The sequence below is a fragment of the Columba livia genome, chromosome 9 (genome assembly GCF_036013475.1).
Source record: "Columba livia isolate bColLiv1 breed racing homer chromosome 9, bColLiv1.pat.W.v2, whole genome shotgun sequence".
NCBI lineage: Eukaryota > Metazoa > Chordata > Aves > Columbiformes > Columbidae > Columba > Columba livia.
The window spans coordinates 21,627,193-21,643,783 of NC_088610.1; the positions used below are offsets into that span (position 1 = coordinate 21,627,193).

Below are 16,591 nucleotides of genomic sequence, written 5' to 3' on the forward strand. Positions count from 1 at the left end.
AGTTGATTAAAGAGCAGTCAGTGGAGAAGCAGAAAGAAGATCTTGGGCAATAAAGATGATTTTGGCCAAAATCACCTTCACTGTGAGCAGCTCTAGCAAGGTCAACCCCCTTCTCCTGAGGGATTACACTGACATGGGGTGCTCGCCAAAAAGATTCAAAAACCAGATTTATTTTCCCCAGAAAACATACTTGTTCCTACACCCATACAAAGTTTTCAAAGTTGAACTTTTTTGCTCTGCTACTTTTTAAAAAGGAATATTATTCTAGCTAACGTTCTGAAATGACGTTTCAGTCTGAAATGGAATAAAGCATTTCATTTGATCTAAAATTAATCGTAGTGGGGAGGAAAAGGGGGGAAAAAATCCAAGGGTCTGTGCTTTGCGCTGATCCAAATCACTTCTTCTTCGGGTTTTTTTAACTGAGAAAGTTTTCAGGTTGCTCAGAGCCCCATCTGGCCTGGCCTGGGATGTCCCCAGGGATGGTTCATCCACCACCTCTCTGGCCAACGTGTTCTGTTTTACCACCCTCAAATTACGTTTTATTTCAAATTGTATGTTAATATTAGCAATGGAGTTTGGAAACACCTTTAGCTGAAGTCCAGCCCAGCTCAGTGGTCCTAGGGGATCTTCACACCCCCTAGAAGGATGAGATGATTGGACATCCCCAGCTCCAGACTGACACTGTGAGTGGTGGTCTCACCAAAGACATTTTAAGTAAAATAGGCTAAAAAAGGTCACTCACTGCAGAGTTCAGCCTTCAGCAGCTCAGCCTGGATGGAGCAGCCATGGTGGCACCTCTGCATTTCTGCACCAAGGCCTGTGTGTCACTCGGTTTGCCACCACTGCCAGAGAGGTGACTACCAGGTTGGGAAGCCATCCAGCTCCCAGCAAAACCCGGCTTAAATACACCAGAAACTGGCCCAAGCTTGGATGGACAAGCCAAACCAGGACCACCTTGGGCTCGGTTTTGATGGTTGGGCCATCTCCAAAGGAGACCCCCTTGCCCTGTGGGACCAGCAGCATGTCACATCTCCAGCTGGACACCAAGACACCAACTCCCCTGAGTCCTCGCACTGGTCTGGGCTGCAGCCCCCAACTCCTGGGAGCCATCAAAGGCCCCTCAGACCCTCCTCTTCCTCGTTGATGCCCAAATTCCAGCCTCAGCAGATGGGCTGTCACCTCGTCCATCCAGGCCTGCACTGAAAACCACTCATGGAGTCCAGAGCTGATCCAATCAAAACAGCTTTAAATGAAAATTGCTCCGGAAAACACAGCAGAGAGGGGGGAGGAAAAAGGAAGGGGGTGCAGAGAGGAGCTCCACAGCTGTTTTGTTTCATGTCCTTTAAAGCTCCTGTTATGTTGGTTGTTTTTTAATTAAAATGGGTTTTTAGGAGGATGCTGAGATTTACTGCTCCTTGTCCTGATGGAGGGGAGGTGCATCCAAAGCCTGGTGGAGGGATGGGGTTGTAACACTGTGGTCCCAAAATCAGGACCCAACTTGTTGGTACATGCACGCGGAAGGGGAGATGCAGGAAAAAAGCATCAGCCCAACACGGATTCTGCTCAAGACCTTTAAATAGGGCAGAAATAGCTCCCAGCCCCGCTGCTCATGCCTTGCACATCCCAACATGTTGCACTCTACCAGCCCCATGGCTTAAGGTTGGGGAGCAGCCCGGCTCATGGCAGCACAGATCTGCGTAAAACTTAATTCATTTGCGTGGTAAAACGTGCCCTGAAAGCCTCACCTACAAAGGAACGCTGTGCTTTAATCCCAGCCCGCCTGAATTTTCTGTGTATTTGTAAAATAAATGATCCTTTCTGTGCTTAGCCAAAGCAGTTATTAATGTTTTCACAGCAGAAGAGACACGCGTTGCGATTTCAGTGCCTGCTAGGGATGAATAATGAACATCTCACAAAGAAAAGAAGAAAAATCAGCGTTTGTTTATAGGACATGGGTAACGAGAAGGGAGGGGTACGATCAACAGTTAAAACCACTGTTTGACCCACGCTTGGAATCAAAGCCCCAAAAAAGATCCCAAAATGTCATCACAGCCCCGCACCGTCCCCCTGCATCCCCCCGCTGACGATGAGCAGTGGGTAAACGATAGCGGTGAGATAAGCAGCGCTCCGCTCCATGCCGGGGCTTTGCACAATATCATGGTTCATTATAAAGCAACGCAAATACCCTGGCAGAATCCTAACCTAATGAAAGTCTTATTTTCCAGAGTAACAGTTCATTACTGGACTTGCTGTGCAGTCTAAACCCCTAAGGTGGAAAAAAAAAAGAGCTATGCGGGGCTGCTGAATGCGCAGCAAAATCCTCGTAGGCTTGGACGTTTGCAATTGTGCTACATCTTGCTTTGCAGGAGGGAGGATGCTGGTTGCTCTGAACCAAATAAAGGGGATTTTTAGGACTCTAAGTGGGTTTTTTAGGTGTTTCAGGATACAGATGCTGTGTCTGAGCAGTGGCAGACGAACCGCAAACACCTCTGCCCAGGCTGGTACTCACCCGGAGACAGAGGGACAAGCAGGAGTGTCTGTATGCAGGTATCTGTGTGTCCTGGCGCGGCAGATCTCCCCGGCAGCCTGCATGCCAAAATAAAACACATTTAAAGATGTTGCACGATGAGCTGGGCGAGCTCTAGAGACCCCAGCTCGCTGCAGCTTGCAGGACCCACCTTTGAGCTGCCCTCGGGGCAACACCTGAGAGCAGGACAGGGGCTGTGAATACAGGGAGACTTCCCAAAGCTGTATATGAAATGAAAGCAGGGGATGAAGCTTTGTCCCCCAGCACGCCGAGTCACAGCTCCCCATCACAGGTGACAACCTGCCAGGAGCCTGCAGAGACACGGCTGCTGAAGCAAAGCTGCTCCTCCTTGCTTCCAGCAGCCAAAGAAAGCAAAATATTGTTATCTGTGCCCTTTTTTCCCCCCTCATCTGTTCATGGAGGGAAAAAACTGCACAACAGCCTCTCCTCTGCAAGGAGGATCCCCAACCCGGAGGAACATGCACCCCCAAAGAAGTGATGCTTTCATGAGCGATGAGTCCAGCCCAAAACACCGGGCTGAGGCTGTTAATGCAGGTGCCTCCAGAGCAAACGTAAAACACACTCACACCCTCCTCCAGCAAATGAGAAGGAAAATAGAAGACCCACAACAAACCCAGACAGTGGCGCAAAGCTACCATAACTCATCAGGCAAACAGACAAAGAAAACACCTTCCTGTTTTCTGCTCCTGGGATGCGATACTCAACCCATGAATCCTTTTGTCAACGTTATTTGGGGTTGTAAGAGGCAAAGTCCACATGGCTTTCAGCAAGTCTACAGCTGGGCAGGGCAACCCCAAGGTCTGGACATGGGCTCTGAAGCCGATGAGACATCAGAAAATGCGATCGCTCTGTCAGCAGCTGCTTCTTCACATTTTACAACCACCACCCTCTTCTTCAAATGCATCGGCTATTCCTGACAGCCAGGGCTGTTTAAGATAATGAAGACTCGCTCTCAGAAATTTTGTGAAATTATAGTTATTTGTGCTTTTCCCCGGGAGGGAAGAGAGTTGGTCTCTGCTAACGGCACCAACTAAAACTCACGTGTTTAGTCTAAAAGTTGTCTGTGCTCTCTCTGACTGAGCCCATCTGTCATGGATACCCCTTTGGGACGGCACAAACGGTCTTCTGGAAGGACCCTGTTCCTGCACGGGCTACAGAGAGCTAAAATGAGCACGCACCTCATTTTTATGTGATTGGTGAGGTGAGAGGAATCCCGGCCCATATGTTTAAACACATCAGTTCTTCCTTCTTGACATCCTTTGTGATTATTAGTAGTGCCTCGTTCTGTCCCCAGAGCGTTATTGAAGGTGTCCATCGCTGCAATGGGGAGTTCTGCTGTAAATATTAATAAGAATGAGTGTTCTGGGTGAAGTGCTGCAGCCCCCAAGCCCTGCCTGGCCTTCCCCAACGCTGCCATTTTCTCCCCTTTACACCTTTATCCCCAAAGTCGGTCTCTTTAGGTTAAGCCCAGATGAAATGCTGTCATCTCCTTCCCCACAGCAACAGCCTGAGGTGACAAAGACAGCCATGAACACACATTTACTGCACACATTACATCTCCTAGTCAAACAAGTGAGGAAACGAACATTAAACCACTGCTGGTTTTCAGTGCACAGGCTGAAGATTACACGGGGATGGAGGAGGGAGACGCTTTGCCATCTTTTAAACCAGACATCAACAAGATCCAACCTCAGCCTCCCCTGGCGCAACTTGAGGCCGTTTCCTCTCGTCTCATTCCTTGTACCATATAAAACCAAAAACCCCAATGTTTTCATCTCCACCTCCACCGTCAGCTCGAGGAACGAACGCAAGTGATCCACTTCTGCTACAGTTCCTCCTACTAAACAGGACTAATGGCATCAAACCACCTTCAGATACCACATAAGGCTCTTTGGAGAAAAAAGGAACCTAAAACTAGTTGGTCTATTTATAATATCTGCAGGTAATGGCATGCTAATACGATTCATTAACACTCAGACTCCGCTCATTAGTGTCTTTTCACTCTTCCTTCGCAAGGCCCATATTTCTATTTTACACGTAATCTGTTTTACTAAGCAGCTTCTTAATAGAAAAAAAAAAGTATTATCTTCCATGCGCTTTTTTTTTATAAATCCCCTCGAATTTAATTAGGCCCCAAAAGGTTCAAGAAAGTTTGGGTATGAATCTAAACTTCAGAAAACTCACTTGGTAACTCCACCGGCAAAGCATTTAAGTTTTACTGATCACTTCTACGTGCTCCACGTTCTTCCTTTATGTTATATCAAGCAATATAATTATGTTGGGGGGGTTTTATTCTGGGCAAGTAAAGGGCTTTTGCAGTATCTCCCAATGCATTCCTCCACAGACCTTGCCATTCCCGCTGCTCAAAGCTCCCGTCCCTGCCAGGTAGAGCATTTCTGAGCTGCCATTGCTCCTCATTACCACGAAACCATTAGCCATGCGTTGTTCTACTTTATGCGGAAATTGCAATTTCAGCTGTAGCTTTAAACAAACGGGAAAGCATTCTGAAACACGGGCTTTTATTGAATTAAATATTAACATAAATACCGAGCTGAATGCAGCACTGGATTATTAATTTTAATATTTAATCCAACAAGAAACCTTATGGTTGTTTTAGGGTGGTTTATTTTCTTTAATCTAATTCATTTCCCGTCAGCACCGAAATTAAGTTTTCTTAATGAAGGAAGGTGATCAGGAAAGTGTGCTCTTGTGGTACAGAATATCAGGGGCTGGTGACTGAGAGCGTACAAATAATAAAAAGAGAAAGCAATAGCAGAAATGATACCCCTGTGTTAGCATGGACAAGAATAAAAGGGATATAATTAATAAGATGCACGGCTCAGATTAATAGGAGCCGGGGGAGATTAAAGAAAGCAAGTGACCCTTAAGTGTTTATCATTCAGAGAGAAAACAGCCCAGATGGCTCATTTTGAGGAAGGCGGCTTCAAAGACGAGCTCACCTACCAGGGATACTGGAGGATGCTCAGCCCAGGTCCGTGTCCTCCGGCCGGTGTGACCGTCCCCAGCGCTGCACCGCGACACCAAAGCGGGGACGTCGGCAGAGACGCGTTCCCCAGATCCAGAACCATCAGTCAGGATGATGTTCCTCCTGCCAGCTCAGTCTGGCACGCCAAGTCCAACAATCCTCACAGGAAGGAGACTGGGGGTACTGGGGGTGGCTGCAAGGGACACGGTGGGACCCATCTAGAATTTGGCGATGACATTTTAAATTGAAGGAAGATAGAAAAAGAAGGAACAAGCAATGCTTTGGAAAACGTGTTTTCCAGCAGCTGCAGCCAGAGTAAACCAGTCTAGCTCTTTTTTATTGGCACCAGCTGGGGATCTGGTCCAGGAGCCTGGGAGGAGTCTCCCTTCCCCAAATGGAGCAGCATCCAGGCTTCAGACACACTCTGTTCTCTGTCCTGACAACACAATAGCCTGGGGGCAGTTGCATTTCCGTTAGACACATCACAGTGGGCAGAAAAAAGCCACCTTTTCTGATCTGCAATCTGTCTCTCGGGTTTTCCTTCGCCCCTTTGGACAATCACTTTTTCTCAGCAGAACTACGGGGAGGGAGGTGAAGTTCTCGCTTTGGAAAGGCGCTCTGTGATACGAGCTGGGCATGCAGAGAGAGGGAGGAAGAGGAGGAAGAGAGGCTGCCAAGGATGGAGGAGATGGAGCAAGAGAGCTGGTGGCAGGGGACAGCCAGGCTTCATTGGGATGCGGAGTTGCCCAAGCGAAGGAGCAGACAGCAGCTGATGCTGAATAGCAACAAGCTTTCCCAGCGCTGGGCAGCTTCCCTGCAATGATTTCCAGGCAGCGCCGTCCATCTGGAACAGGGAGGTTCTTTGGAGTCCATGTCCCTATGCCTGAACCCTGCCTGCTCTTCCCCCATCTCTGAATGTGCCCCACTACTGCAACCTCCCAAAAAGCCCCGGGGACCCCCCAAGCAACCAGCACCCACCCAGCACCCAGATGTCGGCATCAGGGGAGAGGGAGAAGCCACACAAAGGGGCAGAGTGGGGCAGAGGGGAAAAGATGCACAACCCTATTAGGATTAAGTGTTATCACAGAATGGTTTGGGGTGAAGGGACATTCCCAGCTCCCCCAGTGCCCCCCCTGCCATGAGCAGGGACATCTTCACCAGCTCAGGTTGCTCAGAGCCCCGTCCAGCCTGGCCTGGGATGTCTCCAGGGATGGTTCATCCACCACCTCTCTGGCCAACCTGGGCCAGGCTCTCACCACCCTCAGGGACAACAATTTCCCTTTATCCAGCATGAATCTCCCTCCTTTAGTTTAAAATCATCACCCCTTGTCCTATCACAACAGGCCCTACTGAAAAGTCTGTCCCCATCTTTCTTATTGGTCCCCTTTAAGTACAGAAAGGCCACAATAAGGTCTCTCCAGAGCCTTCTCCAGGCTGAAAGGTGCAGCTGAAGGTCTGCCTGTGTGTCTCACATTGCCAGCAACCCAGTGAAGCGCCTGGAAGGGCTGATCAACTCATGATGGGGAGGAACAGGTATTTCTGTCTCCACACTGACACCAAGCAGAGCTGTGCACGGGCTCAGCAGGCAGGGAGAGGGAAGATACTCCATCCATGCCAACACATCTTTGTGTTTCGTTGTTTAAGCTCTTAAGCTCCTGTTTGAATTTGAGCTGTAAAACACTGAGCTGATTTTAAAAAAGTCCTCCTTAATCTAGAGAAAAGGATGGACGTTTCAGCCAGCCATGTCTTTGCTTTCTCTATCAACTCTGCCATGTCCCAGGGTGACAGGAAGGGCACCAACCCCTTTCCCACAGCCAAAGCTGGGTCCTGCCAGGTCCCACAACCCTCCTGCCCAATGCCAGATGCTAAAGGGGCAGAAAAGACAGGAAAAGATGTGTGTGTACTACTGCTTCTTACTAGAAAAGGACCTGGATGATGATATTGTAGCCTCCAGATTAATACCTGTCACTACAAGAGTCAGCAAAACACGGTGACCTCCAGCACCTGCCTGTTTGGGGGCTGGAGATGAAAGAGCGCCAGTACAAAGGCAGCAAAGCCTGCCTTGGAAACACTGACACGATGATTATTGCTATTGCTGATAATCACACATAATGACGGCACAGGAGAGCACCGTGGCCATAGGGAATCAATTTATCACCAGCCCCTCCCGGTCCGACAGAAAGCAGCAAAGAGGTGAGACAACCATGAGCGTGTTAGTGTCTCGGTCACAAACTGGACACCTGCCTCGGTGATGGGGTCTCTTGGCCCACTACTAGATCTTATATTTTGGAGAAAATTAACGTAGTTGTAGGCTGCTGTGGCCGTACTTACTTATAAGGTTTCAATTTTAAATTTTCATACGTACACCATCACAGCTCTGCTCCCCAGGAACAAGCACCAGGAGCAGAGGAAACGGCCTCAAGTTGCGCCAGGGGAGGTTGAGGCTGGATGTGGGGAACAGTTTCTTCTCCAAAGGGCTGTGGGGCATTGGAACAGGCTGCCCAGGGCAGTGCTGGAGTCACCATCCCTGGAGGGTTGGACAGACGGACATGAGGTTCTCAGGACATGGGGCAGTGCCAGGGGTGGGTTGTGGTTTGACTCAATGACCTTGAGGGGCTTTTCCAACCAAGATGATTCTATGATTCTATGTGACGATGCACAACCAAGCCCTGGGGTGACGTGTAACAGCTCGTGTCCACACTGGCCCAAACCAACCCTGTGCTTCTGCGCTCTCCTGGCACAAACAGGTGTGAAAAAGACGGCAATATCACAGGGGGAAAATGAGGTGTGTGCAAGGGAGGACGGCTGGAGGAAGGATGGCTGGCACTGAGAGCTGGAGCAAGCCTTGGAAGCAAAAGGGATCCAGTTTTACACGGCAGGATAGGTTGGCCCTGGACTGAGCATCATTAGCCACTTAGCACTATAGAAAAAACTCACATAGAAAAGTGGAAGCATATTCCCCACAAAGCCAGGACACCCAAACTGCTGGGGCACAAGGGGCTGGTACAAGAGCAAGGTCTGTGCCTGGGAAACAACAGGGCTGGGACACTAAAATCCACCCGTTTGTCCCCAGGTTAGCTCTAATGTGAGCTCCATGCAAAGCCAGCGACTCACCTGGAGGTACCTGCGAGCTCTCCACCACTCCTCATTCAGCACAAGCAACACAGAAGGATGTGACCAAATGCACCTTGACAGACCCCAGGCGACCTCGTGGAGCAGAGGGAACCTGCAAAACAACAAGTAGTACGAGCAGATGAGGGATGGTTGGAGATCTTTTTTTTGTTTTACAACAACGACTTGTTTTGCACCTGGTTACACACGCTTATAAAACATGATTTCCAGCGGCAATTAAACTATTTTTTTCTGTGACAACAAAAAAGTGACAAACAGGCTTTGCTTGAGAAGAGAATTCCCTGTCTCTTACAAGCCTTTTTTGTTGTGATCTAGCAGTGACATGGACAGGACGTGCTGCTTGGAAAGGAGCATCACCATGACCACGCTTCCTACTCCACAGTAACAGGGAAAAAAGGTAACAGGGAACAGCAAACACTGCTAACCTGATGATGCCACAGAGACTTCTTGCAGGGTGAGGTGTACAAACCGTCACTAATCATGACTGCAGGAGAGCTCTGGCACAGATTGCCCAGAGCATCCCTCGGCGCACGGGCTGTCGGGATGCAGCAGAGGAACGAATACCACTGACCGAGACATCTCCCAGTAACAGCTGCAGCTGCCCCAGCCTGTGTGCTATGGACACATGTCACCACCGAGACCACCTGTCACACAGGAGTCACAGTGTGACAGAGGACATAACACCGCAGAGATGAGGGAGGGAACTGAGGCTGGATGTTCAGGCCAGGATGGACAGACAAAAAATAAATGCCACCTTCATATACATATTTACTTATCCATATATTACCCCCCTCACATACATTTTATTTACATCATTAGAGCCACGAAGATGCTGAAGGGAGTGGAGCATCTCCCGTGTGAGGAAAGGCTGAGGGAGCTGGGGCTCTGGAGCTGGACAAGAGGAGACTGAGGGGTGACTCATTCCTGGGGATCAATATGGAAAGGGGGAGTGTCAGCAGGATGGAGCCAGGCTCTTCTGGGTGACAACCAGTGACAGGACAAGGGGCAATGGGTGCAAACTGGAACACAGGAGGTTCCACTTGAATATGAGAAAAAACTTCTTCCCAGAGCCTGGCCCAGGCTGCCCAGGGAGGTTGTGGAGTCTCCTTCTGTGCAGACATTCCAACCCGCCTGGACACCTTCCTGTGTAACCTCATCTGGGTGTTCCTGCTCCATGGGGGGATTGCACTGGATGAGCTTCCCAGGTCCCTTCCAGTCCCTGACATTCTGGGACTTTGTGATCAGGAGATTCCTGTGGGTATATCTTTACCCTTATTTTCTTACGGACTCTCTACCCATTGTCCCTGTTCGCCGCTATTTCTTGCCTGCTTTTACCTGTCCCATTTCCCAGGGAAACGCGTCCCCAGGAGGGAGCGATCCCACAGCCCACGTCTGCTCGAAAAACTAGAACGCGAGAGGGCTGAGCTCCACGTACGCAGCACTACGGCTGGCTTCAGCCCTGCGGCTCTCTCCTGATCAACGGGCTGCCCGAGCTGCAGGTCTCCTTCGTTAGCATCCTTCGTTAGCGGGCTGGGAAGGAGCCGCACGGCTGGGGCAGTGCTGGCGCTGCCCGCCCCAGGGCACTGTCAGGGCTGAGCTGTCAGAGCGCGTGTTGCAAACGCACATCACTAACGAGGAGGCGGTGGGAACTGTCAGGCTCCTCATCTTCCTTTTCACAGACAGTAAACGGGAGTCATGTCATGCCGGGCAGAGCAGCAGGTGCGCAGGGGGTGAGGAGATGCATCCCTGGAGGAGCGGGATGCCACCCCTGCGGGCTCCCAGGTGAGAGATGGCTGAAAAACACCTTAAACCTGCTTTTCTGCATCCTTACCCCTTCCCGCCCCTCCAGCTGCTGGGAGATCTTATTGATGCCAACAAATATCTCCAGGGTGGGTGTCAGAGGATGGACCAGACTCTGTTCAGTGGTGCCCAACGCCAGGGTGAGGGGCAACGGGCACAGACTGAAACACAGGAGGCTCCATCGGAACATGAGCAGAAACTTGTTTGCTGGGAGGTGCCAGAGCCTGGCCCAGGCTGCCCAGAGCGGGTGTGGAGTCTCCTTCTCTGAGACACTCAAACCCACCTGGACCCACCTGTGTGATCTGCTCTGTGACCCTGCGTGAGCAGGGGTTGCACTGGGGGGTCTATGGAGGTCCCTTCAACCCATCCAGCCTAGGACGCTGTGATTCTCAAGTCCATGCTGTTGCGCACCATCCCAACCGCTGGGATGCTCTGACAAAACCCAGCCCTCTCCAGCCATGCACGCTTCCCCAAGCTGAACCTCCTCTGCTCCAGAAAGCTGATATTATATATATAATTATCATAATAATTATATATATAACACCAAGCGTTTCCAGTTCTTCATTCTCTTCTTCCTTCAACTCACCTAAATCAGGGACAGGCTCAGAAAACTGACTGCAACCAGCAGCCTGCTATAATATAATACATGCAAACAGTCTGCAAACAGCATGCAAGGGGTGTACTTTCCTTTGTACATATTGTAAGGATGGAAGCTGCCACGCTGTTTTTTCAAGCATTTGCACAAGTAGGAAGCTCCAGCCAAAGAGATTTGCCCCTAAAATACCCCCCACAGTTCCCAGACACCCCTTTTTTCCCTTTTTCTGTTAGTGAGGCTGCAGAGATGCCATTGACCACGAGAGGACACCATCCCACCTCCGACTTCCTAAGCGCTCAACGCCTGGGTAAAAATATCCATAATAATATTACAGGGACCGACTGGAACACACACGTCGGGAGAGGAGAGCAAGAAAGAAACAATATGTTTATCACCCTGCTATATCCAGCCGGAACGCTGCCCTGCCATTTATTTATGCAGCAAGTAGCCCTTTAAATATACAAATCCCAGGAACATTAGGGTGTAATGGGCAGAGCAGGGATTAGTCTGAATATACTTCATTTGGTGATTTGCGAGTGCCTGTGTGTGAGAGGGTACGTATGTGTGTGTGTGTGTTGCTTGACTTTAAAATGGAATAAACCACATTTAGCAGCTAGGTAGCTATGGAAACATAACCAAAATTGTTCTACCACCTTTCTGCTGCACTGCTTTCTGCAGCCCTGCAAATACTGTCAAGGGAGGGCTGAATATTGTTTCTTATAAATAATAGAATGTAAAGAGCTACAGAAAGAACCACTGAATTAGGATCTTGAAATGGGCACGGCTCAGGAAAAAATTGCCCAGTAGCTGTAATATTAGTTTCTGATGACTTTGCAATGATAAGGGACTTAAATTTTATTCTTTTTGTCTACATTTTTTGCAATTTACAGAAAGGTGCAGACTGAGGAAATACATGCATTTTGGTGCATGCACTTATAGGGAGGCATGTGTGTATACGTATATAAATATATACGCACAAGCACACTCCAAACAGCCTGTGCACCAATGCAAACATACCAACAGCACTTTGGCCTTTCAAAAGCCAAGGGCTTTGCCTGCTCCCCAGGGGCAGTCCCAGCTCCTCTCCTGACCCACGGATTGACCAGCCACTCTGCCCATCTTGGTGGGATATTCAGAGGCTGAGAAGTCTGGTTCTATATCTACGTATCTATATATCTATATATCTATATATCTATATATCTATCTATCTATATATCTATATATCTATATAAATATATCTTCTCTATGACCTGGCCCACCAGACTCAACCAGAAAATGCTGAGTTCTTTTCACTGGGGAGATTTTCCAGGGCTGAGTCCATCTAAAGTCTTTCAGGGCTGAAGTTTTGGCACCTTCCTGCTATTTGGCTTGTGAGCCTCTCAAGCAGGAGGGGTGATGGGCATGGCCAGAACAAGGACAGGGAACAATGTGGGGCTTGCAGGGGTCACATCAGGTGTGTCACTTCTAGTGTTTCCCCAGTGATGTGTTTTTGGGGTCTCCACCCAGCATCAGCCCTGGCCAAAGCAGAAGTCCAGCCAGTTCCACGTCCACCTCCTCCAAGCCACCCATGGCTTTTCTTCCTCTTGTTTGACCCTTTGCTTTTGTCCTCTTCAGATCAAGGTCCCGTGAGGTCCTGCTGCTATGATACCAGGTACTCTGGAGCTTCATGTCTTTCCTTGTGCCTGACCCCGAGACATGGACACCAGGACTACACAGAGCATCCCAGCACCATGGGGTGCACCATGGGTGTCACATAATGACGGGCTCTGGTTTGCCCTCCATTTCTCCCTCTGCATTGCCCCTGCCTTTGTGATCACTGCTGACATTTCCAGAAATGGCTTACAATGCCTCCACAATCTCCTTCCAGAAAGGTAATAGCTCGTTTAGACTGTGCTGCTCTACAGATACAGCTACTGGTGATTCTTCTGCAGGTACAGCTGCCAAGAACACATCTTCTCTGTCATGTCTTCATGTAGCCATCAGTAAGCTGCAACCCTTCTGCACTTCTTGGCAGTCAGCTTTTGTTTGGAACTGTTCTGAGTAACGATCCATCCTTGCAAATTCTGTTCTCTGTCTGCTAGCCCTTCCAGATCGTTTGCAGACAGGACAGCACAGGCCCCACCACAGATTCTTGGAAGACTTTATGTGCCATCCCTGCCCACCATGCCAAGGGATTGCTTTGTCTCAGACAGCGCTGGAGAAGGGTGTTCACAGAATCATTTTGCTTGGAAAAGACCCTCAAGATCATCAAGTCCAACTGTTTCCCCAGCTCTGGCACTGCCCCATGTCCTGAGAACCTCATCTCCGTCTGTCCAACCCTCCAGGGATGGTGACTCCAGCACTGCCCTGGGCAGCCTGTTCCAATGCCCCACAGTCCTTTGGGGAGGAAATTATTCCCCAGATCCAACCTCAACCTCTCCTGGTGCAACCTGAGGCTTGCTGGTTCACAACAATATCTCCACTCCTGTCCCAAGGCAGCTATGTTTTTGACAGCTTTTTGGAGGACTCAGAAAAGCGGTTCAGTGCCCAAAATGTACTGAGCTTACACAAATACTTCTTCATGCCAAGACCATGAGCAATCAACCCTCTCCTCTCCATCCTGGGGCACAGGCATACTTGCCTTCTGTCCCTCATCTCCCCTCAAGCCTGGCAAAGACACATCTCACCCTGCTCTCACACTAGGGGTCTGGTCTGTTGGATAACAGAACAGCTTCCTAACAAACCAGCTCCTCACCCACCAGACTGGCCTCCAGCAACATTTGGGCCTCACACCCCACTGCAGCACAAGGGCAGAAGCTTCTCCTACATCTGGACCACCAAGCCTCCTGTGTGATCCACCCGGCACACACTGCATAGGCACCTTTATGAGGACCAAGACGAACTAGAAGGGAACTTGCTTTGGGCTTCCCCAGATCTCAAAGGGCTCAGGAAGGTTCAGAAAGGACATCACCCCTCAGTAGAGCTGTGGGGCCTGCAGTCAGGGCTCTTATCATCATAAAATAGTTTGGGTAGGAAGGGACATTCCCAGCTCCCCCAGTGCCCCCCCTGCCATGAGCAGGGACATCTTCACCAGCTCAGGTTGCTCAGAGCCCCGTCCAGCCTGGCCTGGGATGTCTCCAGGGATGGTTCATCCACCACCTCTCTGGCCAACCTGGGCCAGGCTCTCACCACCCTCAGGGACAACAATTTCTTCCTCATGTCCAGCCTGAACTTCCCCTCTTATAGTTTACAACCACCACCCCTTGTCTTCTCCAAGGTAGGTGGATGCTGAAGGACACATCTACTGTGTTTTAGGGTCTGCAGCAAGATTTACCTCTGCAGGCATTAGCCCGTCTACATGTCAGGTGTTTGAAATATTCCATCTAGAGTCCCACTACAATCTGTGGAGAGAAGTCAGGCCCTCTGGATGCTGACTGAACTCTCCTTAGACAGGATCAATGATCCTACAAGTCCTGTCATGCTCCGCTGACCCCAGGAGAAGCCAGGCCGACCAGAACACGAACCAGTACTGAAAAGAGGATGTCAGGAGAGAACCCCACAACCCATAGAAATTGCCAAAAAAAGCATGAAACAACCCTAAGGAGCCACTTTCACGCTTGGCTCCTGCCAGGGCCTCCGAGCAGAGGCGACTTCTGCCAGGGAGGAAGGAGAAGGGGTGATGGAGCAAACAGCTCTGGCAAGCTCCAAGGTTGGGAGCAAGTCCCTCTCCAGCCCAACATCTTGTTGCTTTAACAATCAGAAGGATGGAAAAACAATCCCCTTTACTGTCTATTGTTAAAGTTTACTGTCTAATGTCTTTAATAAACAGTCAAGTTTTTCCTCCGATCATTAAATCAGCAGTAAAGCAGGCTGGAGGCTGGTTTATGAGATTCTATCTGCATTGCCAACATACAAATGTGAGGTCTTGGCAGCTGCCAACAGCTACTCCCAGTTCTGTGGCTTCCTGCCCACCTCGAGGCCTGGATCTGGTTTGGAAGAGGTACAGCTCATTCTACTCATGGGAGATGGGCAGAGTGAGACCTCCCAAGGGCTCTCCCCACCCAACCCTCCACTGACCTTCACGTCCTTGGAAAGACCGTGGAGCAGACGTGATGTTCTGCCCCCAGGAAAAATTAGAATATCCTCCTGGACATGGTGAATGGGGCACATCTTCTCAGAACGGTTTCGGATAAGCAAGCTGAGCGGCCCTGTTTTCTCCTACACCTTTGGTAATTGAATAGTGGAGTTTAAATGGCACCAGTTGACCACGTTTAGTTGTCAGAGGCACACATACAACCAGCCCATAGCTCCTGTTGTACCCACAGTATCGCAGAGCCCAGGGGTTTATCTGTCTGATTTACTGGATGGGAACAAAACCAGCTACAGATACGGGCTTAAAAATAGAAATAATTAAAACCACAGGTTTGGGGGTGAGAGGGATGGGGCACATTGTCACGTAGCTGGGTGCAACCCCACGGTTACCCCGCAGCAGCCGCTTCTGGCTCCGTGCTCGGCAGCACCGAAGCTGGGACACGGCTCAGTGGGCTTCAGCGCCACGCAATTAAGACAAGCCTAAGGAAACTTAATCCCTTTGTTAACTCTGGGATGATTCATGTTTGCTTGAAAGCATTAACACCCTTTAATCTTTGTTTTTCCAGGAATCCCCAGCCTGCAGCCCGAGCAGCTGCGGACCCGAGCGCGAGCAGACACGGTGGTCCGTCACATACGCTCCACGCAGGACGAACTTCTAAACACCTTCCAAAAAGCTTCTCTGCCACTTTGACTCTGAAAGCAATCACGATCATCCTACCACCCATCCCCAAAGTGATTTTTAATAGCTCACAGTTGTTGCATCAGCTTTGATGACTCGCAGAGAGGTTTTATCTCCTCGGGGGTGGCTCTGGCGGCAATAGATCCCAGGTTTCCTGCTCACCATCATTTGTGGGCTGTTCCAACCGTTTGTCCAGTCATAAAATTATTAGCACATTATCCCTGGGCAACGGCTTGTAATTTTCTCTTTTTATTACTCAATAAACAGTTTGGAAGCCAACCCCCCAGAGTGAGAATAGCAACTAACCTACTACTTACACATACATAACCCGTGCCGCAAAGAGACGTGGGGCGAGAACACCAAGAATCCACCAAGAATATAAAGGTGAAGACTATTTTTTAACGTTTTTTTGCTAACAAAAGGGAAAGAGACAAAGCTTTGAGGAGCCCTGCAGGTTGCTGGATTAGATTTCCAGCACACACCCCCACATTTTCTGTACCTCAGTTCCAAATGTCAATGCTCCCAAAGTGAACGCATCTGCCTAGAGAGCCCTGGGAAACAAAAATACAGCGGTGAGCCGACACGGGATAGCTACAGTCATTCCAGCTATATTACAGCGATATATTCCCAGCTTACCGCAGGAGAAGGGGCTTTGATGAGGGAAGAAGATTGTTCTAAATGACAGAGAAATGCAGTTTACAGAGAGTGAAAGCTAGTCCTAAATCTAAGCCTAATTGAATTATAAATAGCCTGGATGCTTTCTTTCCATTCACAGACTTG

At 49.5% G+C, this 16,591-nt stretch overlaps 1 protein-coding gene across 1 annotated transcript in view; it reads right to left on the reverse strand.

Moving 5' to 3' along the window:
* LOC135580261 (uncharacterized) overlaps window positions 1-16,591 on the reverse strand; it is a 55,436-nt gene that overhangs the window by 5,784 nt on the left and 33,061 nt on the right. The window contains exons 10-13 of the mRNA XM_065074249.1: window positions 8,649-8,760; window positions 5,513-5,752; window positions 3,727-3,883; window positions 2,510-2,586 (exon numbers count right to left, since the gene is read on the reverse strand). Coding sequence (XP_064930321.1) covers window positions 2,510-2,586; window positions 3,727-3,863 — 214 coding nt within the window. The 5' untranslated portion in view covers window positions 3,864-3,883; window positions 5,513-5,752; window positions 8,649-8,760. The remainder of the gene's footprint in view (window positions 1-2,509; window positions 2,587-3,726; window positions 3,884-5,512; window positions 5,753-8,648; window positions 8,761-16,591) is intronic.